The sequence below is a fragment of the Phaenicophaeus curvirostris genome, chromosome 8 (assembly GCF_032191515.1).
Source record: "Phaenicophaeus curvirostris isolate KB17595 chromosome 8, BPBGC_Pcur_1.0, whole genome shotgun sequence".
In the NCBI taxonomy this organism is placed as follows: Eukaryota; Metazoa; Chordata; class Aves; order Cuculiformes; family Cuculidae; genus Phaenicophaeus; species Phaenicophaeus curvirostris.
Window position 1 is genome coordinate 19,345,227 of NC_091399.1, and position 27,091 is coordinate 19,372,317.

Below are 27,091 nucleotides of genomic sequence, written 5' to 3' on the forward strand. Positions count from 1 at the left end.
TCCCATCCCTTCCCATCCCCATCCCCATCCCATCCCATCCCATCCCATCCCATCCCCATCCCCATCCCTTCCCATCCCTTCCCATCCCCATCCCCTCCCATCCCCATCCCCATCCCATCCCCATCCCCATCCCCATCCCATCCCCATCCCATCCCCATCCCCATCCCCATCCCCATCCCATCCCCATCCCCATTCCCATCCCCATCCCCATCCCATCCCCATCCCCATCCCATCCCCTCCCATTCCCTCCCAGCCCCTCCCATTCCCTCCCATCCCACCCTATCCCATCCCATCCCATCCCCATCCCCATCCCCATCCCCTCCCCTCCCATCCCCATCCCCATCCCCATCCCCATCCCCATCCCTTCCCATCCCCATCCCCATCCCATCCCATCCCATCCCATCCCATCCCATCCCATCCCATCCCATCCCATCCCATCCCCATCCCCATCCCCTCCCCTCCCATCCCCATCCCCATCCCCATCCCCATCCCCATCCCCATCCCCATCCCCATCCCCTCCCACCCCATCCCCATCCCCATCCCCATCCCCATCCCCATCCCCTCCCCTGCCTCCCCTCCCCTCTCCCCTCTCCCGGGGCGGTGCGGGGGGCGGTGCCGGGGGCGGGGCGGGCCCCTCCCCGTTGCGGGGCTGAGGCGGCGAAGATGGCGGCGCTGGCGGCGGGGCAGCGGCGGCCGCGGTTGCCGGGGCCGGGGCGGCGCTGAGCGGCCCGGGGCGGCCGGGGGCCCATGAGCGGCGGCGGCGGCTCCGCGGGCAGGCGGGCGCCCGGCCGGCACCATGAAGTTCGCCGAGCACCTCGCGGCGCACATCACGCCCGAGTGGCGGAAGCAGTACATCCAGTACGAGGTACGGCCCCGGCCCCCGGCCCCCCGGCCCCCCGGCCCCCCGGCCCGGCCCCGCTGCTCTCCCTCCTTCCCTCTCCCTCACCGGTCCCGGTTCCCTCCCTCCCTCCTTCCCTCTCCCCGGTTCTCTCCCTTCCTCCCCCGGTCCCGGTTCTTTCCCTCTTTCCTTCCCAGGTCCCGGTTCTCTCCCTCCCTCCCCGGTTCTCTCCCTCCCTCCCCGGTTCTCTCCCTCCCTCCCCGGTTCCTTCCCTCCCTCCCCGGTCCCGGTTCTCTCCCTCCCTCCCCAGGTCCCGGTTCTTTCCCTCTTTCCTTTCCCGGTTCTCTCCCTCCCTCCCTCCCTCCCCGGTCCCGGTTCCCTCCCTGCCTCTCCCGGTCCCGGTTCCCTCCCTCCCCCCTTCCTTCCCTCCCCGGTCCTGGTTTCCTCCTTCCCTCCCCAGCCCCGAGACCCCTCTCTGGCTGCCCGATTAATTAATTAATTAATTGCTGCCCGTAACCTTTCTATGCGGGGACAAAGGTCGGAGGCTCGGGGGGGGGGGGGGGGATAAACAAGATGTTCTTTGGGGGAAAAATGAAGGTTTCTGGGGTGTTCCTGGGGGCAGCCGAGGGGAACGGGAACCGGGGCGAGGGAAGGGCTGGCAGCCCCAGCCCCTGCCTGGGGACGGCACCCCCCCCCGTCCAAGCACCCCCCTGTGCTCCGGGGCACCCCCCCTCCAAGCACCCCCCTGTGCTCCAGGGCACCCCCCCTCCAAGCACCCCCCTGTGCTCCAGGGCACCCTTCCCCATCCATGCACCCCCTTGTGCTCCGGGGCACCCCCCATCCATGCACCCCCCTGTGCTCTGGGGCACCCCCCCCATCCATGCACCCCCCTGTGCTCCGGGGCACCCCCCCATCCATGCACCCCCCTGTGCTCCGGGGCACCCCCCATCCATGCACCCCCCCTGTGCTCCGGGGCACCCCCCCCATCCATGCACCCCCCTGTGCTCCGGGGTGCCCCCCCCACCATGCACCCTCCTGTGCCCCTGGGCACCCCCAAGGCACCCTCCATGCACCCCCTTGTGCTCTGCCCCCCCCCCCCAACGATGCATCCTGCATACACCTCCTCCTGCCCCCCCCCCCGGCACCCCCCATGCACTCCCTTGTGCTCTGGGGCACCCCCCTCCATGCACCCCCTTGTGTTCCGGGGTACCCCCCAGGCATCGCCCATGCACTCCTTGTGCTCCTGGGCACCCCCTCATACGTGCCCCCCTGTACCCCCTGTGTTCTGGGCACCCCTCCGTGCACCCCGTTGTGCTCTGGGGCACCCCCTCATGCACCCCCGTGCACCACCTGTGCTCCTGGACAACCCCCCCCATACACCCTCCATACACCCCCTGTGCTCTGCCCCCCGTGCACCCCTGCTGCTCTGGGGCACCCCCTCCATACACCCCCCTCCGTGCACCCCCTTGTGCTCTGGGGCACCCCCCTCATGCACCTTCCATGTACCCCCTGTGCTCTGCCCCCCCATGCACCCTGCATACACCCCCTCCTGCCCCTCCACGCGCCCCCTTGTGCTCTGGGGCACCCTCCATGCACCCCCTTGTGCTCTGGGGTACCCCCCTCCTCCTCCTCGCACCCCCCAGCTGCTCTGGGGCACCCCCACACTGTGCCGGGGCACCTTCCCCATGCCCCCCTGCTGCTTTGGGCCCCCCCCTTGCATCTCCCTTCCCGCTCCTTGGCTTCCCCCTTGCTTCTTTGCCCCCCCCCCCCCCCATTGCTCCAAGTCACCCCCTTCCCTTGCTTCGGGGTGCCCCCTGCTCCCCTCTTGGCTTCCACGGGCAGTCAGAGGAGCCTTTTTTATAAACAGAAGCCCAGCCAAGCTCTGCAGCGTGCAATTCCAGGCTTGATTTCAGGTGAACAGCGTTCACGAACGCTGTTTACACCAAGTTCTGCTGCGTTAATCGTGAATTACTCGCAGAATACAGCTTTTCAGGTTTTATTACGCCGGCTTTCTAAAGGTTGCTTAGTTTTGGATTTGTCACAGCGGTGCCTGACTTCGGTTTAACCAGATGAAGCTGAAGGTGGTTATTTGGAGTAAAACCGTGTCCTGTTTCAGCTCTAGCAGTAACAGTCTTGGTGTCAGGGATGTCGGTCTTTTCCACAAGTAATAATTAAACCTCAGCCACAGAAAGCTGGTTATAGGAGAGCCACGATTGGCAGAACTTCTTGACTGGTGGAGTCAGTCACAGCCATGCAGCGTTTGTTCCCGCGTGAAGGCCTGTGTTTCCTCTGCGGGACTAGAACAGGGATTTATTTCTAGCATACCTATTAATCTCTCTGTATTTGCAAGGAAAATCACGTTTGTCTTAGCTGGCTTTGTTATCATGTTGAGCTTAAAGTCAGTGTCTGCCCTTTTGACTGTTCCTTTGTTTTGCTTCACCTGGCTGCAGAGGAATAGATGTTTGAATAAAAATTCATTCGAAGTTGGCCTTAGAATAAAATTATCATCTCCCTGAGCTGCACGGACAGCTAGATGACTGCATAACGCGTCAATTCTTGAGGAGGGGGAATCTGTTGTCTCGGTAAAATAAAGCACCGGCTTGTTTCTGTGTCGTGTGTCCGATGGGTTGTTCAGGCAGTTGGTTTTTTCTGTTCTGGGAGACAGAAAGCTTCCCAAGGGAGGGTTTGGAGGGTGAGACGAGGAGGAGATAGAAGAGCAGAAGGTCTGGCTGCACGCTGACCAGACAGATGTAGAGGGGACGCAGTGAACTACGGCACCTCGATTAACTCTGCTGCTATCAGCCACCGGTTTCATTATAGGAGGTTAATTTCCAGGTGTTTTAACTAGGGCAATATTATTATATCATTCTCCCTGCCCCCATCTTAATTTAAAATAAAGGTAGATTTCAGTAAAAACTTCTACCAAATTGTTATTCTATCTAGAGTTCAAACGACCTCCTCCTTGGATCGATAGCTTAACGTAGAGCGAATAAAAACACAGCCCTCGCCCTCCTTTTTAGTAATAAGTTTCGAAACTCTTTGTTTCCCTCGTTGCAGCTGCTGAACGTGAGTCAGCCTCCCGCTCATGCATTTTACAGTAATGGAAGAGTCTGGCATTTATTATTCAATAACTGGTGGTCGTGTGGGTGCGGTGTGTAAAAGGCCAGCGCTGCCTCGCTTTACTTCTTGGTTATACTTGAGGGAAAAAGCCTGCAGCCCTCCTTTGTCAAGGAAAAACCTGAGCTGTTGATCAGCAAATCTAAGGCTAAGTGCTGCTCTTGCGACTTGGGTGCAACATCACTTACGGCACGCATCACGGGGAAAATTTAAAAAGTATATTGAATAGCATTATAATGTTTCTTCATCTGACAGTTTATATCTTTTCCTTCTTAATTTAAACAGTACTCAAGCATTGTTTCGGAATGGTTGCACAGTTTTTTAACTCTGAAAGGGTTGTTCCTGTTCCCAGGGGCTCTCCATGTCCAGTTCATGATGCTGATGAAAGGACTAGATGATAGTATAGAAATTTCTTTCTCCCAAGTCATTCTGTGTTTTAAAGCTTACATGCAGTCATCTTATTTTTCTGCTCTGATATTTGTAGTTATTTTCGTTGTAGGGGAGGTGTGAGGAGCTTTGCTTGACATCACTTGCAGGCGGGCCAGGGGGAGGATGTCATCTGCTGCTGATAACGCCCGGAAGAAGAATGAGGCTGTTTTGAGTACCTCAAAATATAGTTTCACTTTCGGATGGCCTTTAAAAACTCACAGTCCTGAAGGTTCTCAGCCTTAGCGTAATCTTTTCCTTCCAACCAAAATCTAAGTATTATAACTGTGCTTGTAGGAAGTTTCAAAGTTGCCCAGGCTTGGGGCAAGTGCTTGGTCAGTTGAAGGTCTTCAGAGAAAAATGCATTCCCCTTCTTTAAACAGGGGGAAAAGAAGATATATTTTGGTAGCTGTGGTTTAGCTTCTTGTTTCCTTTCAGCAAAAGCTCTGCAGTGACCATGACTGTCTGGCTGATTTTTAGGAAAGGGCACTTGGCTTGTAGGAAATAGGGAAAATGATGATGTAAGCTATTCTGCTTCAGTCAGCTTTTTGTGAAGACGTTTGCCATGACTGAGTCAACTGAGGAACACGGAGCTGTACACAAATCATGATCTGATCTTCCATTGCCAGCTTCCATTCTGAAGATTGCATGAAAGCTTGCAAATTTTACATGTCTTGTTTATTATCCCGTCCCCAGCCGATGGTTCTCGAAACTGGAGTCGGTGCAAATTTTGAGGAGGGCTCTTTGTGAGGACCAGTGAAATACATAGTCTCAATATAAAGGGGTGTTTTTACTGTACTGAATGTCGTTATCAGGCTCCTCCTGGGGTGCAGTTGAGTTTAAACAATGTATTGACAGATGCTTGATTTGTGGAAATGCATGTTAATGATGTTAAATGCTAAATATGCCAACGTTTTAAATAGCTTCGGTCCTGATTTCGATGCTGCCATCCAAAAACTTCCAATCTGGTGACGGCGGAGGGGAGCGGTGGTTTTAGGAGTGCTGGCTGCCTCCCACACGGACCTGGATGCTCGGCTCCCACGGCTCCGCTGTTCTGGCTGTGCAGCCGCACCCTGACCTGGGGATGTGCCCCGATTCTGCCAGTGGGAGTGAAAAGGTTTGCTCGACCCCTTTTGGGGGATCTGGCAGCATCTTCTGTGAAGTTAGTAGCCTTGTCCCAGGAAGTTAAACGGTTGCGGCAGCGTGTGCTGCTTCAGTGCACTTCTTGTCTCGAAACCCAAGTTTTGAACCATTCGTTTGCTTTCGGTTTCTTTGGTGTAAAAATAAAATATGGAAACAAACAAAATCTCATCGTTTTGTGTCAGACAGCAGAATTCTCTCACATAGTGAGTACTGAAGAAAGTTAGGTAGCTGTTAGTGATGCATTTTTGCTAAGAGCGTGCTTCCCTACGTTTAATATGACTTTTTTGATGCAGTGACATTGTTGGATTGTCTGTGTTTATCCCCAGAGCACGCTGTAGATCTGCTTTGCTCTCATGTCCATCTGTGGAGTGCTTGTAGGAGAAGGAGAGGAGGTTGCTGTGTCTGCTCAGGCTTCTAACTGGAAGCGTACCCCTGCACGTCCAGCTGCTGGGAATTTGGGGGAGTCCTACAGTTGCCAGATGGCAGTTTTGTTTCAGTTAATCTGGCCTGAGTCTGTTTATCTGGATGCAAAAGTCTGGTGTTTTTTTAAAAGGAAGAGTGCTTGATACCTTTCAAATTGCAGCATCTGGGGAAGAAGGAGGATCAGAACAGTTATTGCAGGTGCAAAGTTCATGGGTTAAAGGGTATGAACAGGTGACTTCCCTTCTTCCTAAGGAGACTCCAGGTTTTAAGTGCTTCGGAGAAGAGAAGGCGGTTGCTAACTTTTAGAAATCATTTCTCTGCGACGCAACCTCCATCAGGAAGTAGGTGGGGAGACCGAAACCGATAGTTGCGATGGCCTCCTTGCCTTCCGAGTCGCTCTTCCAGAAACAGGCGTTCGATTTTTGGGAGGTGGCCAATTCTGCTCATCAAACCCTGCTTCGTGATCGGCAGTTCACACCCAGGCTTGCCACCTCCTGACACAAATCTGTTGTGCTATTTCACTGTTTGTCCTTCTGGGCGTTAGCGGATGAGGTTTGGAGAGCATAAGTGGTTTGAAAGCTGCTTGTTTAAGACGACGTTTTTAAGGCTTTTGTCCTTGAACTTGTTCACTGTTAAGGTTTGACAGTAGAGTTTGTAAGTGTGTTTTCTTCCTGCTTTGTTTTTATTCTCCGATATACATTTATAAAAGTTCCCTCCGAATGCAAGGTGTATCACCTGCACAACGTAGAGTAAGGAAATAACTCTCTTTGTCTCGTTTGAGACCTTAACAGGCTGTGGAGAGATGGATGTGGATGTCATGAAGTTCAACAAGGCCAAAGGCAAGGTCCTGGACCTGGGTCAGGGCAATGCCCAGCACAACTATAGGCGAGGTGGAGAAAGGATTGAGGAAGGACTTGGGATTACTGGTGGATGAGAAGCCTAACATGAGCCACCAATGTGCGCTTGCAGCCCAGGAAGCCAGCTGTATCCTGAGTTGCATCCAAAGAAGTGTGACCACCAGATCGAGGGAGGTCATTCTGCCCCTCTACTGTGCTCCCGTGAGACCTCTGGGGTTCTGCATTCAGTCCTGGAGAAAGGACAGATCTGTTGGAGTGAGTCCAGAGCCCGCGGAGATGATCTGAGGGCCGGAGCAGCTCCCGTACGAGGACGGGCTGAGAGAGTTGGGTTCGTTCAGCCTGGAGAAGAGAAGGCTCTGGGGAGACCTTGCAGCAGCCTTCCAGTACTGAAAGAGGACCTGCAGGAAAGCTGGGGATGGTTCTTTATCTGGGATTGCAGGGACAGGACAAGGGGGAATGGTTTGAAGCTGAAAGAGGGGAGATTGAGGTGAGATTTTAGGAAGAAATGTTTTGCTGTGAGGGTGGGGAGGCTCTGGCCCAAGTTGCCCAGGGAAGCTGTGGCTGCCCCATCCCTGGAGGTGTTCAAGGCCAGGTTGGATGGGGCTTGGAGCCCCTGATCCCGTGGGAGGTGTCCCTGCCCAGGGCAGGGGGGAGGAACTGGATGGGCTTTAAGTTCCACTCTAATCCAAAACATTTTATGATTCTATGATTTTGAGGGCAGAAGGAATATTTCTTAAACGTTTGAACTTGACAAGAATAGATAACTTTTTGAAACAATAATTTCTAAGATCCTGTGATCCAGAGGACTCGGTGCTTCAGGTGTGAGGAAGTGCTGAGCCTTTCACTTGCTGGTTATTAGTTTACTTATATAGGTCAGGTAAGCAGTAACAAAATCTGCTGCCCTGCAGCTGCCAGGCTGTAATCTGTCAGTCTGCACAGGGAGGAGTCTGCGGGACGACTGACACCTTTGGCTTTCAAGACTGTTTAGTGCAGGACTGTCCCTGTTGTCATCCTTTTTAATTTTTTTAATGACTGCTAAAACCAGAGATAGGAAGTACACCGCAGGTTTGCCTCCGGGTGGGTAAGGGATGGAGTTCTTGTTACAGTGACTTTCAATTTGCTGTCTCTTCAGGTTGGTTTATGCTATGCCACGTGGTTGTGGTTCACGGAAAAAGTTACAGGTAGGCGTGGATGATGAGTGGGATGGAAAAGGGGGAAAGCTTTTTGGCCACTTGATGCATGGAGACAGATCATGAGTTAGTGAGTCACAGGGGAAACGGGGCTGGAGTGGCCCGTGTTTGGAAGGAATTCCGAAAAGCAGAGGGGAGAGGAGAGCTCTGCTGCTGGAACAAGGATCATTCAGCAATGGCTCAGTTGGGGAAACAATTCTGCAAGTGACCTTTGTTGAGACCTGTGTGGCCGGGAGAGTGAGATCTTTGAGAGATGCCTGAGCTGCCACCTGCAATATCTTGTGATAAACAGACATGTCCTTTAGACCTTGGATTTACTTAACAGGCTCCTAACCACTGTGTTACAACAGTGTTGGATATCCAACTGCTGACCTTGTGGTTTTTGCCTGGAGGGTGTTTAGGCTGTGATGTTTTGGCTGGAGGCAGAACATGGATGGACACACAAGATGGCGAAGGCAGAGGTGTAGGATTATACAGGTATTAGATAAATTGGGAAACAGGCAGAAGAGACAGGAAACTTGAGAGACCTGAATGACTTTTATGAGTTACATTTCTGTGGCTTCAAAAGTGAGGGAATAAAATGTAGTTTTCGCAGCAGCTGTGTACGAAGCGCGCTCACGTTCAGTATGTGCGTTATCAAGCAATGTGGGGCTGTGTGTGAGCAAACCACTCAGCAGAAGGAATGGGCCCTTCCTGGTGGCTACTAGTTCCAAAATTACAGTTCAACGTGTTCCTTTAGCCATCGATCTGAATTCAGTTTATTTGATTCTTCCTTGCGCTTGTGATGTGTCACACCATAAATCTTTAGTCTGTAGCTGGATTAGTGAGAGCATCTTAATAACTGTCTGAAAAGACGTCATCAGAGCAGGAGCTGGGAATGTTGAGGTGCCTGATGTGGTGCCTCCCTCCTGGCTCTGGTGATGGAAGGGGTCGCTGCCAGGGCTGCTGGGTATGGAGCTATAGGACCCTCCTTGCCTCCTGGTCCTGCTGCCCGCGCTGCTCATCTCCGGCACCAGCGATCCGAACGTGGGTGAGCGGCTGGTGCTGTGGTTCCCGGGAGGCAGCACATGGTGCCTCTTGGATGTGAAGAGCTGGTTAATAATTCTGGTCCGTGTTGATGTTGTCCTTCAGTTTTCACCTCAAGAGAAAGCCGTCACCCCTGGTTCCCTGATCTCCTTCATCATGCTGTCTCCAGCTTTTAGGATACATGTGTTGTTCTGTGTTCCTATCTAACAGTAATAAGAAATCCCTGAGGCTGCTTTTCCTCCACTTGCCTTGACAAACTCCCTCTGTGTCACGCAACGGTTTTGTTTCTTTCAAACGTAAAACTTTCAGCATCCTACCGACCAGGAAACATTTTTCCAAAGGAAGATATTGATAAATACAGTTGGAAGAATTTTCATAGCTTAGTAATGTATCAGGCTTCAGACAAAGGAGTTGGTAAAGGTGAACTTGTGTTTCTCTTGTTAACAGAAATATGTGTGATAACATTGACATCACGTTCCATAGCTTTCTGTGTCAGTCTGGGGGATAAAAGGGCTTTAATTTTGTTTTCAAACAAGCGTATCAAAATAATGTAATTTATTTTTTGATACTAACTGTATTCCTTGTTTTCTCCCTTGCAGGCTTTGAAAGAGATGCTGTATGCAGCTGTGGACCAGGCCCCTTCTATAGAAGGTAAGCATATCGAAACAGAGAATCATGTTTTTCTTGGCATTGGGTGTTGGATACCTAGTCTTGCTTGCTGCTCTGTCCTCAGTCCTCCTAAACTGGTAAACTTAATGCACTGATGGGCTGATGCCTGGCCTTTCGCAGCCCGCGTGCTGTTTTTGATTGTTAGAACTCTTTGTCCTCTGTCATTTGGACAATACTTGTCTTTGTATGGTTTGGGGCTTTGACAGCTGGATTCCTTTTGCTTATAAGGACATTCACTGGTGGAAGTACTTTCTCCACCGCTTGAGAATAGACCTTTGTTTTCGCATGGCTGCTGGCCACGTCGGGAGATCAGCGTGCTAGAGAGGCTGGGTCCTGGTTTGATACTGGTGACTGGAACTGGGAGAGACTCATCCTTTGGTTCTGCGTCCTCCCTGAATGCTGTGCTACCTCTTCTATGTCCACGAGGGTATATTTTCCTGTTTGCATGTGTTTATGGCCACTGAGTTCTCTAGGTGGATTTTTTAATACGGTTTTTGGTTTTAAGCTCTGTGCATTTTGAATAGTTTGTTTAGTTAAGCGATGATCTGTGCAAAATTTCTCGCAAGAGCCCTCTACTTGTTTTATCCTCCTTCTTTTCATTGTCTTTGAAGTACTGAATAGTTCTTGCCTTGTGTTGCTTCACTCCCTGCTTTCCTCTTCTGGATTTCCAACTGGTTTTAGCCTCCTTACCTTCCTTATTTTCAGTGGGGTTGCATTGCAGCGTTAATTTAACTAGCCTCTCTGAATGCGGCTCCGTGCTTCTTTCTTCCACATTTAAAGAGCAGAAGAACAACTGCTGCTTCTACTGTAATCAGTTGGCTGACATAAATTATCACTATTAATATTAGCTTATTATCTACTTTCTTTGTGTTAATTAGAAATGAGCTCTGACATAGTTAAAACAATGTGGAATATTGACTCTTTTTATTTAATTCTACCTGCTCTTTGATTAGAATTTTAACATGAAACCTGCCACAGTTGATGCACCAAGTGCAGGTGTGTGTGAGGGGATGTTCCTTTGTGCAATCTGAGCTGAAAACTTCATTGACAATGCCCAGACAGGTATAATTTTTAGGATTTAACCTGCCACTTGATTGCTTACTCGACTCAGCCTTCTAGTATTCTTAAATCAATTGCCCTTGTCTCTAATGTGTGGGTCCTGCAACTAGATTTGTAAAGGTTATGGTCCTAGCATCATCTGAAACAAATACGTTATTTTTGGAAAACTAGATAAAACTTGCCAGCAATACACAGGCAAAAGAGAAAAGTCTGGTTTTATTTTTTTGAGTGGCAAAATTGCTTAAAAACACTCAGAAACCTAGAGAACCTCTCTTCGCCCGCAGCATAGAATCTGTTTTCTGTCCAAGAGGAACTAGAGGGTTGCGTGCAGGCCAGACGGGCTTTGTTAACTGCTGAAGATAACTTGCTAATTTTGTTGAAAATCCAGCATTAGTTTCATGGAAGACAAGAGCATTTACAAGACTTCTCTTTCTTTGTTCTATCCATCAGTTCATTGTTGACAACTGGAGCAAATCGTGTCTGTGCTAGTAAACTTTTGTAGTCTAATATTTGAATGCGACGTACTGAGTTTTGCTTGGATGCCTAGAGTTTCAGGGTGGGCTTTGAGTTGCTAGCCGCAAAACTCTAAAGTGTTATAACTCAGGGGTTTGATTTCTTTGTTTCAATGTTTTTGTAATGTACTGATGTTTTGTGATGTCTGTGTGCGAGCGTATTTGGCAATGGGAGAGAAGATGAAGAATAAAATGATGTATTATTGTATTTATTCTTTTAAACGTTAGAAGGATTTTAACTTGTGCTTCTGTCTCCTTTGATAATTTATGAACCTCGACAAAAGGAAAGTAATGACCCAACATTGTTCCATTTAGGAAAAGCATCTTCTGTTTTGGTTTTCTTTGGGGGTGGAGAAGGATATCATCCAGACCGTTGAACCCCTGATGTTTAACTCCGCTTTGCCTGACCTTCTTTAGGTAGAAAGCAGCTATACTAATTCCTTCATTAAGTGACTGTCAGCGCGTGCCTGGTGGTGAGGTTTTAAAAAGTTTGTTTGCAGTGTGTTCTTTCCCCTCTCTTTCCATCTGGAGTCTCTTTTTCTCTTCAGTCTCTGGGTTCCCCTCTGCTGTTTGTGCCGGAGGAGGCAGAGCAAGTCCCTTTAATATGGGTTTTGCGATGGATGCCTCTGTGTTATGCTGAGCTTTGCACAGAATCTACAGGATGGTGTGGCTGAAACCAGCTACCCAGGATGAGCCTAATATAATATTACTTTAGACTGGTCTGACTAAAATCCATTTTCTAACTGATCTACTTGCTCACAGGCGCGCTGTAGGAGTGTGCAGTTGGTTTTGATTTACCTTAAATGTATTGTAAAGCTAATCTTCAGTTAATACACTGGACTGTGAAGAAGAGGGATTTTGAATGCCAAAGCTGAGGCTATTCCTGGTACTTATTCTGCTCGACTGGATGTATAATTCGGGGCTCGTGAACGAGTTGCTTAAATTTCTGCTGCAGGCTGCTTATTGTATCAGTTGGTAAAATTTATTTACATAGAGCAGTGCCTGTGTTGCTTAGTTGTATTCTGGAAGCATTTTGGGAACTCTTTAGAAAGAAAAAAAGTGTTACCCAACCAAGGCTTGTTGTAAGTAACAGGCAAGGCAGGTAATAGGTAAACCATCCATCATTAATAGCCTTCATTGGGTTTCTATTTAGGAATCTCCTGTTTGTGATTGAAGCTGGCTTCAGACTGACTCTAAGCTTCACAACTGATGGTCCCACTGCTATTTTAGTGGACAAAGTGTTGCTGGCAACATGGCTTGGGTTCTAAATTGTGAAGGTTGCTCTGCTGGTTACCTAGTTATATGGTGACCCTTCTCATTGTGCTCCACTGAATCGTACTTATGTCCTCCTGCTTTTTCCTGTCTCTAGGTAACAAACAGAGACTGCAATGTTGACCAAAACCTGCGTAGATGCAAATAAGGAGAACCTGCCAAGGCTGTGTGATAGGAGAGGATAGTTTATTGCTGTCCCCTGACGCTACTGCAAGGTGCTGTGACTCCCTGTGTTTCATGGGAGTTATGCAGACTGCATGCATGCCTCTTTTGGCAGTTCCTAGCTGTGCACATAGATTTCTTTCATCTGTTCAAAGATATACACCCCCCCCTCGTCTGTCTGCTTTGTAATGACCATTTACTATATGCCACTGTTACTCCTCCAGATGCTCATTGGCTTTTTACAGGGCTTTCCCCTATGGAACTTGCACCATCCTTCTACCTGAGCAGCATCTGTACAAAATTAGTGTTTAGTCTGCTAATTGAATCTTGTACACATCACTGGAAGAAGCATCAAATGGTGCTTGGTTCCCAGGTGCTTGACTTTCTGGAGAATTCTTTGATGCATATTTGCTTTGTTAGCTGTTTGTTACATGCTGCTTATTGTTACCGGAGCAGTCTGGATGAATTGATGCTGCCGTGATGTTATTCTCGGCTTCTGAGTCCTTGTGGCACAGGAGTAAGGCCTGCAGGGAAGTGCACCAGGTCAGTGTGAGCAGGCACACACCGTCGACCCTGAGCTATGTTTAAGAAGATTTTGTGACAATTTAGAGGTGAAAACCCAGCGTAGTGCTAGTTTTCTCTGAGCAGAATGTGCAGCATCAAAAAAGCATGGACTACTGACCTCACTGTGAGCACGCTGAGAGTTTTTTTGCATTCCTTGTTCCTCCCACTGCTTCCTGTCCCATTTGTCACCTAAAGCAGGTTACTGGACCACTGTTGCTTGGAGTCCTCCCGATTATTCCACTTGGTGAGCAGATGTGTCGGCATCTCCCCAAGCTCCTTATGATGCAGCTCTTCTCGGCTGCAGTGGAGATGAAAGTGTGGCTGTAAATTATTCATTCTGATTATCTGCTCGAATAGGCAGGGTCCACTCTAAGTATTATTTTCTAGACTATTTGTCTTTCCGATATTGAAATTTAACCTACCTTTAATACTTGCGTAAACAAATGCTGTAATATCAGATGGTACAAGAAGGTTCTGTTGTATACTCTTATTATTGAGATTACTTGTTCCGCTTAACCCCGAGCCTAAATTCCAGCAGCAATTTTTCAACAAGGATCACTGCTCGTAGATCACTGCTCGTGCTGGATTAGGAAAGCAAGAGGTGCAAGTTTGGGACATCCCAAGCGCGCCAGCTCTCGTTGTGCGTCCTGCGCAGTTACACCCTTGTTTCTGCTTTCATTTGGAATGCAGTGACTGTGTCAACTGACAGCTACAAATCCTTCATCTGGATTTATATTTCTGTTACTAAGTAAATAAACCACTATTCTTTAGGGTGATAAGTAATCTTGGTGAATAAGCAGGGTGTAGGAAATCACATTCTTTATTTTCCAAAGGAAGTTACGAGGCTGACAATCACTTGTTGTTTGCAGACGTGCTTTGTAGGGTTGATCAAAGGCTTGTGGCTTCTCTGTGGATATACAGATGTCTTTTTATATCAAAATAAACGTTTATTTCCAATTGCATAAGCTGACTTTGTAGCAGGTTGAGGCTTTGTTTACATGGGAATGCTTAGGCTTAAGGGTGTCTTCAACAAAACTGCTTCACATCAATGGTGAAGCAGGCACAGCAGGTGAATGCTTTGTCTTTATTTCACTGTCTTTTCGCACACCCATAAAGGACACGGTGGTGAGTGTCCTTCTGAAGGACATGTGTGACTGGAAGTGGTGTCCTACACCCTAGTTGCTGGTCCTTGTTTCTGTGCAGATTGTAGTTCAGTCTGGAGGCCTCCGTATCTATAACTGGTGCGTACGCTTAAAAAATATCCCATGACAGCCCTCTTCTCAGTTGGAGCCCTGCTGCCAGCTATAGAAAATAGGTTATTGGGCTTGTGAAGAACGTTAGCTTCCAGGCCATTCCAACAGCAGGCAGGAGGAGAACTTGGCTGCTCATGAGCATTTAGAGAGGAGATGATGTCTGGTTTCTCTTACCCTAGGACAAGAAAATTTGAAAGGTAGACAGTGCATGTGGCTGTAGTAGGGTCCAGAGTGGTGTGAGAGAACAGCTGGATGGTCACCAAAATCACGCGTGCCTCTGAAAATATCATGTACCGTGTTCTTGTGTAAAAGTAATTTTGCTATCTAAAGGTGTGCAGTGCTCACAGCAACTCGCCACTGGCTGGCTTTGCACCAACACATGGAATCATAGAATCACCAGGTTGGAAGAGACCCACTGGATCATCGAGTCCAACCATTCCCATCAATCACTAACCCATGTCCCTCAGCACCTCGTCCACCCACATGCTGCTTTCTGTTAATTTGGAACCCTGCAGACACACCTACGCTGCTGATACCCTGACTTTCTGGGTATTCTCTGTTGAGTTCTGCTTAGCCATTAATTATTGAACATGGATGTGGAATGTTGATAGTGCAGGCAACCGGCTGATATAAGTTTTGATTTTATTACTATTGTCCTCAAGTTGTGGCACTGGAGCACGTTGGCAACAGGGAGTGCCCCAGCTGTTGCTGTTGTGGGCTTTGTATTCCTTTGTATTTTTGCACCTTGCCACGAACCTTTCAGTTCTTAGAAACCATTTACTCCAGAATTTCCATGGGAGACCTTCCCTGGGTCTCTCTGGGCTGGTGCACAAGGGAGGTTGTGATGGGCTGAGGGTCAGCAGATTGACTGTGTAGGTGAGCAAGTGTTTCTGCAGGAAGCTTGAGGCTGTGGTTGGTGGAAACGCCAGGCTTGCTCACCCTTTCCACTTCCCCCACAGCGAGTTCCTGGGCTGATGTGCTGCTTCATCCGCGTGCACGAGGCACGCAGCTTGTGTGGTTGCTGAACAAGCCTTTTTCCTCTTCCTCTGTCTTCTGATTGTTCTGGGTAACTTCCCCAGCAGCTCCGCAAGCTTTGAGGCATTCACACTGGGGGAAGAACCTGAGCCCTAAGTGCACCGAAGAGTTCAAGGCTTCAAGAGACTGGCAGTTAATTGCTTTGTAATTTCATTCTGTACCCTCTTTGCTCTTAGTATTCAATAGCTATTAAACCTACAATAACGAAGGAACTGTGTGTAGCTCTGGAGTAATAATAAAAGCTGGACCTGCCAGGGAAGGCAGTTCCCTATGAAAGACCTGCAACTGGAGGCAGGTTTCCTCTGAGTCTGCAAGCTGCTTATCAGTCCAGCTGCAGAAGGGCTGTAGGTCATTCCATAAAGATCTCGTTGGGGTAACAGCAATTATCAGAAATTTTCAACTGTGCTTGTCTTTTGTTTTTTTCTTTTTCCTTCCTGCATTTGCTTCTCAGTAATTTAAAAATGCTAGTCTGTCACCTTTTTAGTGGTTAGAGGAATCGATGGTGCCCACGATGCCACTGGTATGTGCCAGGTTTCATGTTGGTAGTCAGAATTTGAGGATCAGAAAGTAGAAAAAGGTTTGCAAAGCTGGAAGATTGGCAGGCAGCCGTCGACAGAGCACTCCCGGGACAACAGCAAAACATCAAACAGTGTTTTGGCATTAGACATGAAGGAGCACTGCACATGTGTATACAAGAGACTGGTATTTATTGCTTTGTTTCAAGAGAAGCCTGTGCTAGACATCTTAACAGCAAGATTTAGTGTGCATGTAGGAGGCAGCCTCTGGGTTTCTTCCTTTGGAGCTGTGTTTGAAATAGGTGGCTTGAATTATTAGACAGTTAAGATTTTGGATGAGGCTACAGCTACTTGGTGAGTAATGTAATATGTGTTAAATTTGATTGGTTTGTCTCTCTTTAAAAATGCATGCTGTGGGCAAGGGAGCGAGCAGAGTGTCCCTAGAAGTGATATCAAAAATGCCCCAAATAAAAGACTCGCTTTGGAGGTTTAGAAAGCAGACCGGCCTGGGAACATGAGGCACTGATCTCTATCAGTCACATGCAACCAGACAAGAGCTGTTACAGAATGTATTTTCCACTTACATGCACGTGTATACATTTTCCCAGAAATCTTATGCATATTCTATTACTTTCCAAGGTCTAATTTTAATGTTGTTATGAAACTTTGCAACAGTAAAAACTCTTGCTAATTTGGAGCTTTGGCTCCAGCTCTGCCTAACCTTGTCTTTGAAATAGGAAGAAAACTCCAAACAGAGGTGATTACAGAAGAAGACACATCTGATCAGATTTTGATAGGAACGGTTGGACTTGATGATCCGGTGGGTCTCTTCCGACCTGGTTATTCTATGATTCTATGATCAGCACAGATCAGGCTGGGCACAAGACGTTGTTATAATTTTCAAAGAATGAACAATGTCTGGAACAACACTGTTTTAAAGAAAAACTGCTCTAAGAGGGACATTCTGTCTTAACCCTCAAAGAACACAGTACGTTAGAGGAAACGGAACTCTACCTAAAGTCAAAACATTCCATTTTTTGTAATAGTAGCTACTTCTTGTATCAGAAGGAAATCTGTTTCTATGGGAGATTCTTGTGTGACGCCTCCCGCCGATACCCCACGAGGCCCTGACGTCTCGGTGTGATGCAGAGGCAGAGCAAAGGCTGTCCCAGGGCACCCTCCTGCTAGAGCCATCCCTCTGCTTTTGTGACCTCAATCTGCTCTAAGGCCACATCGTGCAGCGGCCACAATAATGGTCTGTGAACAAGAGAAAGTTAGTCCCTTTGATTGAGGTAATACTAAAATTAACAAGGATGTGATGAAAAGTTGCTTTGCTGCTAGTTATGTTTCTCTTTCTAATTCCTGACATTGATATGAAGATTAGTTGCTAAAGAGATGGGTATAATTTTGATGACATGAAACATATTTTACCTGTTTTGTTTACAGTGTGTCTGTAAGCCTTGCAGCTGGACCTCTTTTTAGAAGAAGTGGATAATGAGTTCATTTAAAAATGTGATTGTGCTTACTGTAAATACATGATCTTTAACTTTATATTTGAGCTTTACACTTTTATAGTGTAAAACTGCACCATTACAGCATCTTAGTTTCACAAAGCCACAGTTCAAAAACCTGAGCTTAAAAATATATTTTATTCCTTATAGAATCATAGAATCACCAGGTTGGAAGAGACCCACCGGATCATCGAGTCCAACCATTCCTATCAAACACTAACCCATGTCCCTCAGTACCTCGTCCACCCACCCCTTAAACGCCTGACATTTCATAGAATCATAGAATATATAATCAAGTGAAAACATTATTTGTGTAGGTTGAGGGGCAACATAGGATATTATTAACTCCTTTTTGACTCCAGTGCAGTGTTTTGAATTTGCTTTCACTGTACTAGAGCTCGCAGTATACCTGATCCTAGATGGCATTATGCATTTGCACCTTCTGTTGACATCAAATCCACACTGAAGGTGCTTGATGCCTTCCAAGGCTGGCTTCTGAGTCTTCTGTTTTATATTATATGACTTTTTAGTTAATAAAGATCTTTTGGATTGTTTTCTGCTGCTCTTGTTGAGCGTGGTAACCCTTTTCCCCTGAAGTGGTACAGCCTAAATGTAAAAGTCCAATCATAGGGTTGTGTTCACTGGTGAGCTGCAAAGGACTGTAGCTTCAAGAAAACTGCAGAGAGGTATAAAGAATATTTTGCCAACATACAGTATGACAAGAATACCTAACGCTCCTCAGCTGCAAGGCAACAGTCAGTGAGACAGAGTTGTGTATATTCAGCTAAAAATCACAGAGAAAAGGGCAAAAAAATACAAGAATCTATTTTTTAAAGTAGTTATTGCTCCCTTCGGGAAGATGAGTGGCCCTAGGATGCTGCAAAGCCTGTGGGTGAGCAGCCCCAGCCTCCCCGTTTGCAGGTACGGCTCTTGCGTTGTGTACTCAGCGGCTCAGCTTCCCCTCCGCAGAGGGAGAAGCCTTGTTTATCTCCTAGGAGATGGAAAAGCAATTTCTACTTCCTGATGAGAAGCTGACAGGCTATTTGACTTAACAAGAGAGGCAGGCAGCGTGATTGGGAAGAGGGAAATTGCATGCCATAACATACCAATATAAATGCAATTTATTTTGCATGTGCTGTATAGCTCCGGGCACACATTTTGGGGCGTGTGAGAATTCTTTGCATGCTGAAATGTGAGTTCGAAATAGCAAAAAGGAGCAAACTTGGCATCCAGGCTACGTTTATAACCTTGGTTTTATTTTCACTGCAATTGCCCAGCATGGATTTATGAATGTTCCTAATGTATTTGTGGGGCAAAGTGCAGAGAAGCTGAAAAGACAGCACCAACGAGCTGTTCACCTGCGATCTATCTTGTCCCACAGTTGCAGGCTTGTTCTGACATGTGGCCAAGGCTATTCTGGTACGGCCTTTGCTGGTGTCCTGTCTCCTCACAGCTCTCCACGACCCCTCTGCTGAGCTCCTGCTGAGACGGAGCAGTTCAGAACCAGCTACCCTGTCTCTTCAGCAGTCCCGCAGCATGTCAGTTATGGGGAAAAATGGGCATCAGTGCTCTAAACCTTCGTTCTTTGCCTGCATCTCTTCCTATTCCAGCTGACTGATCATTTCTATCTTTGTATCTTTAATAGTGTGTGTTGGGGCATCAGCGGCAGTTGCTAATCTTGGAACCCAGGTATGATTTTTGATGGCAGCTCTCTTCTGAGCGTAGCTGTAGGAATGAGTCACAGGCAATGCAGTAAAACGAGGTAATAATGAGCAGAATTGGCTAATACAGTTATAAGGTAAGTTCTATTAATAGATTAATGGAATTTGGATTATACTTCAGTATTTTGGTGTGACTTTGTCCTTCCTAATCAGAAGTAGCAATTAGAAAGAAATAATCTCAGAGGTTGGTAGGACTGCTTCATAGTCTCCTGTGTATACCAGTGGTCCTCGAGCTCTGCGGCTGTAAAGCAAAGGTTCAGTTTCTCCCTGCCCAGCCACACTTCTCCATTGAAAGCCTGAGTCACTCCTTGGTTCTGCTCGGACCCTGGTGAATGCAGGTGCAGAAGAACATTTTTTGGAAGTTTTGTGTCCTTTGGAAGCCTTTAAGAGGTTACAATTCACTGTAATCTAGAGATAAGGAGACTTCCTAGGGAGGGCGAAGGAAAGGGAAATATCAAAATGCCTTTTGCTCATCTGTGCTCAAACTGGATTAATATTGGGGCTCACAAGTCATAATTGTGTGTATAGAAGCTGCATTTTTGGGTTTCAGATGCCACAGGTGATGCTCTTAACACATAATGTTAATTTATGACGTAGATTTAATTAGTAGGGCAGCGATAGTTTAGTGTTTGATAGGAATGGTTGGACTTGATGATCCGGTGGGTTTCTTCCAACCTGGTGATTCTATGATTCTACGATATGACTTGTTTATTAAAACTTCATGTTTCACAGGGTAATTTGGTAAAATATGGATTGCAAATGAAATTTTGAGCGGTTGGAGGCAGACAGGTTAGAGCCAGGATGCTGACCTTGGTGGGTTTGCCAGACCTGATGGGCCCCATCTGCCGCTGCGCTCCTGGCTGCAAGGTGGCTGCTGGTTCCGATGAGCACATCGAGTCCTGCAAAAATACCCCATCTCGGGTGTGAGTTTCAGCAGTTACAGCAGCAACAGGGAGCCTGCCACAGCTTTAATGCTGTTCTCTTCAGCAGATGTCTTCTCCGTGGTGAAGCCTCCAACGGGAAGGATCAAGAAAGATAATTAAGTGAGAAGGTGAACAGGTTGGTCTGTCTGCTCGCAGCCTGCCAGGAGCTGGGTTGGGGTTCAGCCCTGGGCTACACGGGGCTGTGGTGCCAAGAGGAGCTTGCCAGGCTGCCCTGGGTTCCTGGCTCATGTTTCTGTGTACATGTGGACACTGTTCTTCCCCAGCTGGTATCTCTGGCGCTGGTGTTAGCTGCACCCATGTCATCTTGCAGTAGAAGCTAGGTTTGCCACTGTTGGTGTTAAATACGACTTCGAGCTAGAGTCTCAAAGGCTCTGCAGGTTCTGCCGAAAGGGCTTTCAGTGGGTCTTTCAACTCTGCTCTGGCAGTTTTAGAAATCCACATGCAGCTCAGCTAGAATTGATCTGTACCAATTCCCCTTTCAGTTTCTTCTGCGTTCAGCCAGCTCCTAGGGATTGGATTGGGGCTTTTGTTCTCAGCTGATTGCTCTGGGTTGATGTGGCTGAACGCTAATGCAGCGTTCTAGATGGAGCAGATGTGCACCCGCTTGCTTTCCGGCTGAGGAGGAATTCAGCGTTGGAAGGTGCATGATCTGGGCTTGGACTTGCCTAAGCACAAATCTGAGTAATGAATTAGTCATTAGACATGGAATTCATTTCCCTGGGGACATGGCGAGGCTGGCACAGCCCAGCTGTCAGTCAGGAATTGCTGATGCAGGACCTCTCACCAGCAGAAAAGGTCCCCCAGCCCTGGTACTACAGTGAGGCTGGGCTGCCAAATCCTTCAGTTTGGTGTTTCAATAGTAACACGAGTGCTTTACAGCGTGTGCTTAAAGGCTTTGGACTCTTTGCCCAACTTAAATGAAAATGTTAATTGACTGTTTTGACACTGAAGGCAGCAGAACTTGATTGTAGCAACTCTGCAGTCTTCTGCATGCAAGAAGATTTTTACTGACTCCTAGTTATGTGGCAAGCAGGGTGTGCCAGGGCGGTCTGCCTTCCTCCAGACACTTCAAGAGTGATTTTGTGGTTATTGAGGTATATGGGTGATAATGAGGTGAGTTTGGGAAGAGAAGTTTCTGCTCCGTCACCTTCTTATCCTTGGTCACAATTCTCATTTTGTTTTGCTTTTTCCTCTCTCGTGGCATGTGTCTCATGGTGGCTGGTCTCATATATGGTAATTATTTTCTAAGATGCGTGGAAGCTTTACCTATTAAGCATGGAAGAGAAATTATGGCGTTGTGTGCTTTTTGGTGCATAACCAGATCAACGTCTGTGTGAGATTTTGATTTATGTGCACTGTTTTACTCTTCAGAGTGGGTAAAAATGCTAGTGTCGATATTCTCTCTTTGCCTTATGAATTCTCCCATCAGTACTTCCACCTATGCTCATCCTTTGGAGAGCTGCTCTTCTGGCTCCAAGCCAGTGCATCAATTTTTCCGTAACCTTTGCTGGACAAACCCCATGTGCAGGAACAGAGAAATGAGTGATTCTGCTGTAGCGAGAGTAAGTGGCATAAAACCCCTAAGATTATGGTTGAAACTGGAAGGCTAGATATTTATTAACTCCTATACTGAACTGTGCTGAAGTGCAAAATTAAAATATTGCAGGGAGGCTTATTCTGAATACTGCAAGAAGCTGGGATCTACGTGAAACTGGACTTTACGCTTGCAGTCTTTTCTCTGAATATTTGGCAATTAGTTCAGCAAAATCATGTTGGAGCTTGAAAATGGGCTTTGTGTCAAAATGTAGTCCGGAGAATGGAAGCGTTCAGTTTCTGGTGCTGTAATGTTGCTGTACGAACCCTTTATACAGATTACAGGAGATCTCACTTGAAATATTCTATTAAAAAAAAATATATATATAGAGAGAGAGAGAGGAAGAAGCTTATACAGTGTCAAATACCACAGCTTCCTTGAGTTGTCTTGCAAATACCCACCAGACCATGCAGTCTTCATGGGTTCTGCTGTTGTGAGACACTTAAACAGAGGAAGTAAACCTCTCAGAATATTGTCTGATGTCAATACAGGTTTTCATAGAATCATTAAGTTTGGAAAACACCTCTAAGGTCGTTGAGTTTGACTGTCAGCCCAACACCACTGTGCCTACTAAACCATGCCCCGAAATGCCACATCTACACCCTTTTTAACCCCTCCAGGGATGGAGACTCCACCACTTCTCTGGGCAGCCTGGTCCAAGGCTTTGCCACTTTCTCAGTAAAGAAATTTTTTCTGATATCCAATCTGAACCTCCCCTGGCTCAACTTGAGATCATTTCCTCTCAACCCGTCACGTGTTACTTGGGAGGAGAGACCAACACTGACCTTGCTACAACCTCCTTTCAGGCAGTTGTAGACAGTGATAAAATCTCCCCTCAGCCTCCTCTTCTCCGGGCTAAGCAGCCTTTTAGGAGTAGCTTGTAACTGTAACCCAAAGAGATATTATTTCAATCAATTTTTTTTTCAGATGGCAATATCGTGCCGTGGAGGAATGGAGAAAACTGCCACCAGGAGACCTCTTCTCATTCTTGCACTTGCTTTCTCCAACCTTTTGGCTAAGCCAGTACGCCTTGGAGTGCTTGAGAACTGGCGCTTTGTCATTCTCTGTTTTTCAATTCTAAGTTTATTTACAGAAATGAGCAAAAATGAGGAAGTGCTTGAAGTGCTGTGCTGAGTGTTGTGTATGCTCAGAGTTGGCAGCTTCTCCGTGTACAGTGTTCGAGTCTTATTTGTGGATCCAGACTGGGTTTTGGTCATTGTTTGGTCATATTGTTCTGTTTTTAATCTTTCAAGTTTTTAATACTAAGTCCTGCTTCTGATTTTTAGTTAACTTTAGCTCTGCTGTGTCAGACGTGAGCGCAGCTGCTTTGCACTTGCATCTTCTGGATTATGCAGCACGAATTCTTTCTAGTTTGCATAACGTTGCACTCATCTTCGTTGGAAAGTTAATTTATCTAGACCTTCAGTTTTCCATGCTGGAGGGTGACCAGAGGGTGTTTGAACTGAAAACAGGGGCTCAAATGACTGTGTGAAACTTAAACAAAACAGGACGCAAACAGTCTGAGAGCGACATTGCTGTTTTTTACCTGGTGTCTCTGTGGTACCCAGTGCTTGGTGGAATTTATTGGTGATGGAGAGGAACGTTTGGTTGGAAAGAGGGTGACTGTTCCTGGGAAAAGACAAGGTCAGCTCTGGCTGCAGAGCTCTGAAGTGGAACGTGTCTGCCCACCAACCTGAAATTGTCTGCTGTGCTTTCCTTCACTATGGGGAAGAGAAATTTTCGCGTCCTGATCAGAAGTGGCCTATTTTATAAGCATTCTGTGCAGATACTTACTTACAGATCCTTTTGATTCTGCCCCTCTATTCTGCTCTTTGTGAGACCTCATCTGGAGTGTTGTGTCCAGTTCTGGAATCCTCAACATAAGGAGATGGAGCTGTTGCAACAGGCCCAGAGGAGGCTACAAAGATGATCAGAGGGTTGGAGAATCTCCCATAGGAGAACAGGCTGAGAGAGTTGGGGTTGTTCAGCCTGGAGAAGAGAAGGCTCCCAGGAGATCTTATAGTGACCTTCCAGTACCTGAAGGGGCTGCAAGAAAGATGGGGAGGGGCTGTTCACAAAGGCTTGTGGTGATAGGATGAGGGGGAGTGGGGATAAACTGGAGAGGGGCAGATTTAGACTAGACGTAAGGAGGAATTTCTGCACCATGAGGGTGGGGAGGGACTAGGATGGGTTGCCCAGGGAAGCTGTGGCTGCCCCATCCCTGGAGGTGTCCAAGGCCAGGTTGGATGGGGCTTTGATCAACCTGATCCAGCGGGAGGTGCCCCTGCGCAGGGCAGGGGACTGGGACTGGATGGGCTTTAAGGTCCCTTCCAACCCAAACTATTATAGGATTCTGTGATTGACCTTTGGTTAAGGAATCCAGCTCTCTCAGTTGCTGCTCGGTGCTGGCTCCCGGGCTGGGTGGCTGCGGGGGGATCACTGACAGGCTCTGGCTGCTCCACGCACCTGCCTGCTTGGAACAAGCCGTTTTGCAGCTGATCAAAGCAGGAGGATTTTGCTGCTGCCAGGGAACTAAACCACCGAGGCGGGATAAATGGCCTGCCTGAGCTGATGGGCTCTTTGTTGTCGGTGCAATAATGGGAAGAATTTATTTTTGGTGTTGTTCGTTCTCTTGGAGTATTTACTCTTGCATTTCAAAGCGCAAACTGCTGGGCTGCTTCAACAGAAAGCTCTGTTGCATCTATCTCCATAGGCAGAGCAAAGTTTGTCTTCACCTGGCTGTAAGAAACATGAGGCGCCTTCTGGGGAGGTGGGTTTCCAGAGCACTTGTCTTGTAAAGAAAGGAGAGATCCTCTTTTGCACACAGGTATCAATAGTTTGAATGGAAAACCTGCCTGGAGACTGTTAGGTTTGTCTTACTAAGCAGTGTATTTATCCCAGAAATTGAGGGGTATATAAAACTAAGAACAAGTCACAGACTGCAGTTGCCTTTTGAGCTTCAGGTGGGCGGTCAGGTTGTGTCTTTTCTCCCTATACTTTTCTGGTTTTATAATGTACTAGATATTCTCACCTAAATCATATTTATTTAGGTAGCTGTGTTTATAGAATCATAGAATAACCGGGTTGGAAGAGACCCACTGGATCATTGAGTCCAACCATTAAAGACAGTCTTTTTGCTTTCTCCCTAGTACTGCTTATTTATTTAATAAGTACTGCTTATTACTGTTTATTCAGCCAAAGTGCACCTGTATGTGTAGTATTTGATCTTAACCAATATGATCTTGATGCAAAAAGAAACAGCTTTTAGAGTAAATACATTTTTTTTCACACGTTCAACACTTAAACATTTTCATTCCTATTCTTTAAAAATTAATCTAGGGATGTAAATTTCAAATTATTTGCAAAAACCTAATTTTTCTTAGGTTTAATTGAAGCTCATGCAAGTCTAGAAGCTTCTGTGACCTATTAATAACAAACTAAACAAATTAATAGCACGAACTTTGATTTAGTGGTTTAGGAATTCACTCTGCTGAAATGCTGGCTGTCCTTGTCCAGAAAGAACCAGTCAACAAACTAAACAAGCTGCTATTAGCTGTGGCTGCTGCTTTGTGGATGGTGAGGTTCTTCTCTCTTCTTTTCATTATTTCATTTTATTTCAAGTTAGAAAACCAGTACAAAGTTGAAGGCCTCCCTGTTAAATTAAGAGTAGAAATATGTCAACGTGTCAACTACAATCTGTTTCCAGTTACTGCTCCTGTCACATTGGTTACGTTGGCAAAGTACAAGTAGCATTTGTGATATGGGATCATTTTTAAAAGCAGATTTTGTTTAACAGCGTTTTATTGTAATTTTATTTTTGTTCAGACTTTCTCCTTACTGCCTAGTAAGGAGTTTAATGGCTGAAATAGGAGCTGGTGGTGGATTCTTTGACAAACTGATTTTGCGTCTGGCTGTATTGTGCTTTTATTAGACTACAGTATTTCTTTAATATTTGTTTTGGTAGCTAATTTAGTATGAGGTAACGGAAGATACCTGTGTCTTCTGTAAAGCTTAAGTGCAAGAGTTTGAACTCGGATTATGTGCAACTGCCAAGGAGTAGAGGAGGAAGAGGAAGAAGCAGAAAACCAAAGTTTGATTTCTTTGAGTTCCCGCAGGGGGCACGGTGCTTGGCAAGGGAGAAAAAAAGCAAGAGTGATGATGCTGAGCTGTTTTGCTCCTTCTATTTGTTAAATCCTGTAAAACTCTTGGAACAATGACTCTTGGGAAGTAAGGAAAATAAGATAATGTGAATAAGTTCAGAGCCTTCGCTGCTTTCCAGTGCTTTGTTTATATATGACATTGTTTTTCTTAGAATTGTTCCAATGGGGCTGCCATGTTAATTTAAATGTATCTTGACCTGCTCATCTCCCAGGCAAAAGTCTCTTATCTGGGAATAAAGTCTGTCCTGCCTTGCCTCAGAGGTTGAGTTGGTAAGTGTTGTGGATGGGCCGTTCCTTGTATCATTTTTGCAGAATTTTGTTGGAAGTGTTGTTCAAAATCTGGATACGGCTCTAACATTGAAAAATGCAGCTTTTGATGTGTGCCTGATTAGGCAATTGTGATTCTGAGCCCATTGCCTGTAAGTGGAAGCTATTGAAAGGGTGCACGTGTGCTGGTGTAAGTTCTCTTTGAAACAATGAACAGTGTAGACCAAGACTGTAGAAAAAGGATTGTGAGTTTTGTCATGATTGAGAAGCATGAAGAGATTTGCTGGTGGGCTCTGAGTGACTTGGAGGTTATCGTGTTTATTTCTTTTCTGCTTCATGATAACCTTCTGTGCACTTGATCAGTTTTCAGTTTTCCATGAGCTGCTCCCTCACAAGCTTTCATCTTTGTGGGTTTTTTTCCCCCTGAAATTATCCTGTCAATGTAGCAATTGGAGTAATTTTGGATTGTGAGCATCTTCTGCCAGTCATCAGAATGGCCATGTTGCATCTCATTCCATGATCCATGGCTGTAGCTGCTTTTGGTGATTTACTTACATTGAACTTTTTTACTTGAATTTACTTACAGTGAACTTCATCTTAAGCTTCCCTGGCAGTTGGTGCTGGCAGAGAGCAAGGACGCAATCGTCTGCTTCGCTGAGATCATAGAATCACCAGGTTGGAAGAGACCCACCGGATCATCGAGTCCAACCATTCCCATCAAACACTAAACCATGTCCCTCAGCACCTCGTCCACCCGTGCCTTAAACCCCTCCAGGGAAGGGGACTCAACCCCCTCCCTGGGCAGCCTGTGATAGCACGAGGGAGCTCTGTCC

The 27,091-nt window shown here is 46.8% G+C and overlaps 1 protein-coding gene across 2 annotated transcripts in view; it reads left to right on the plus strand.

The window, feature by feature from the left end:
* Nucleotides 1-695: 695 nt before the first annotated feature.
* Nucleotides 696-27,091, plus strand: part of XPR1 (xenotropic and polytropic retrovirus receptor 1) — a 115,799-nt gene continuing 89,403 nt past the window's right edge. The window contains exons 1-2 of one of the 2 annotated variants that reach the window (XM_069862685.1): nucleotides 696-865; nucleotides 9,620-9,671. In XM_069862685.1, the coding sequence (XP_069718786.1) occupies nucleotides 797-865; nucleotides 9,620-9,671 (121 nt within the window). In that variant the 5' untranslated portion in view covers nucleotides 696-796. Of the gene's footprint in view, nucleotides 866-9,619; nucleotides 9,672-9,968; nucleotides 10,117-27,091 lie in introns of those variants that run through there. The other variant, XM_069862686.1, reaches the window with a different exon arrangement.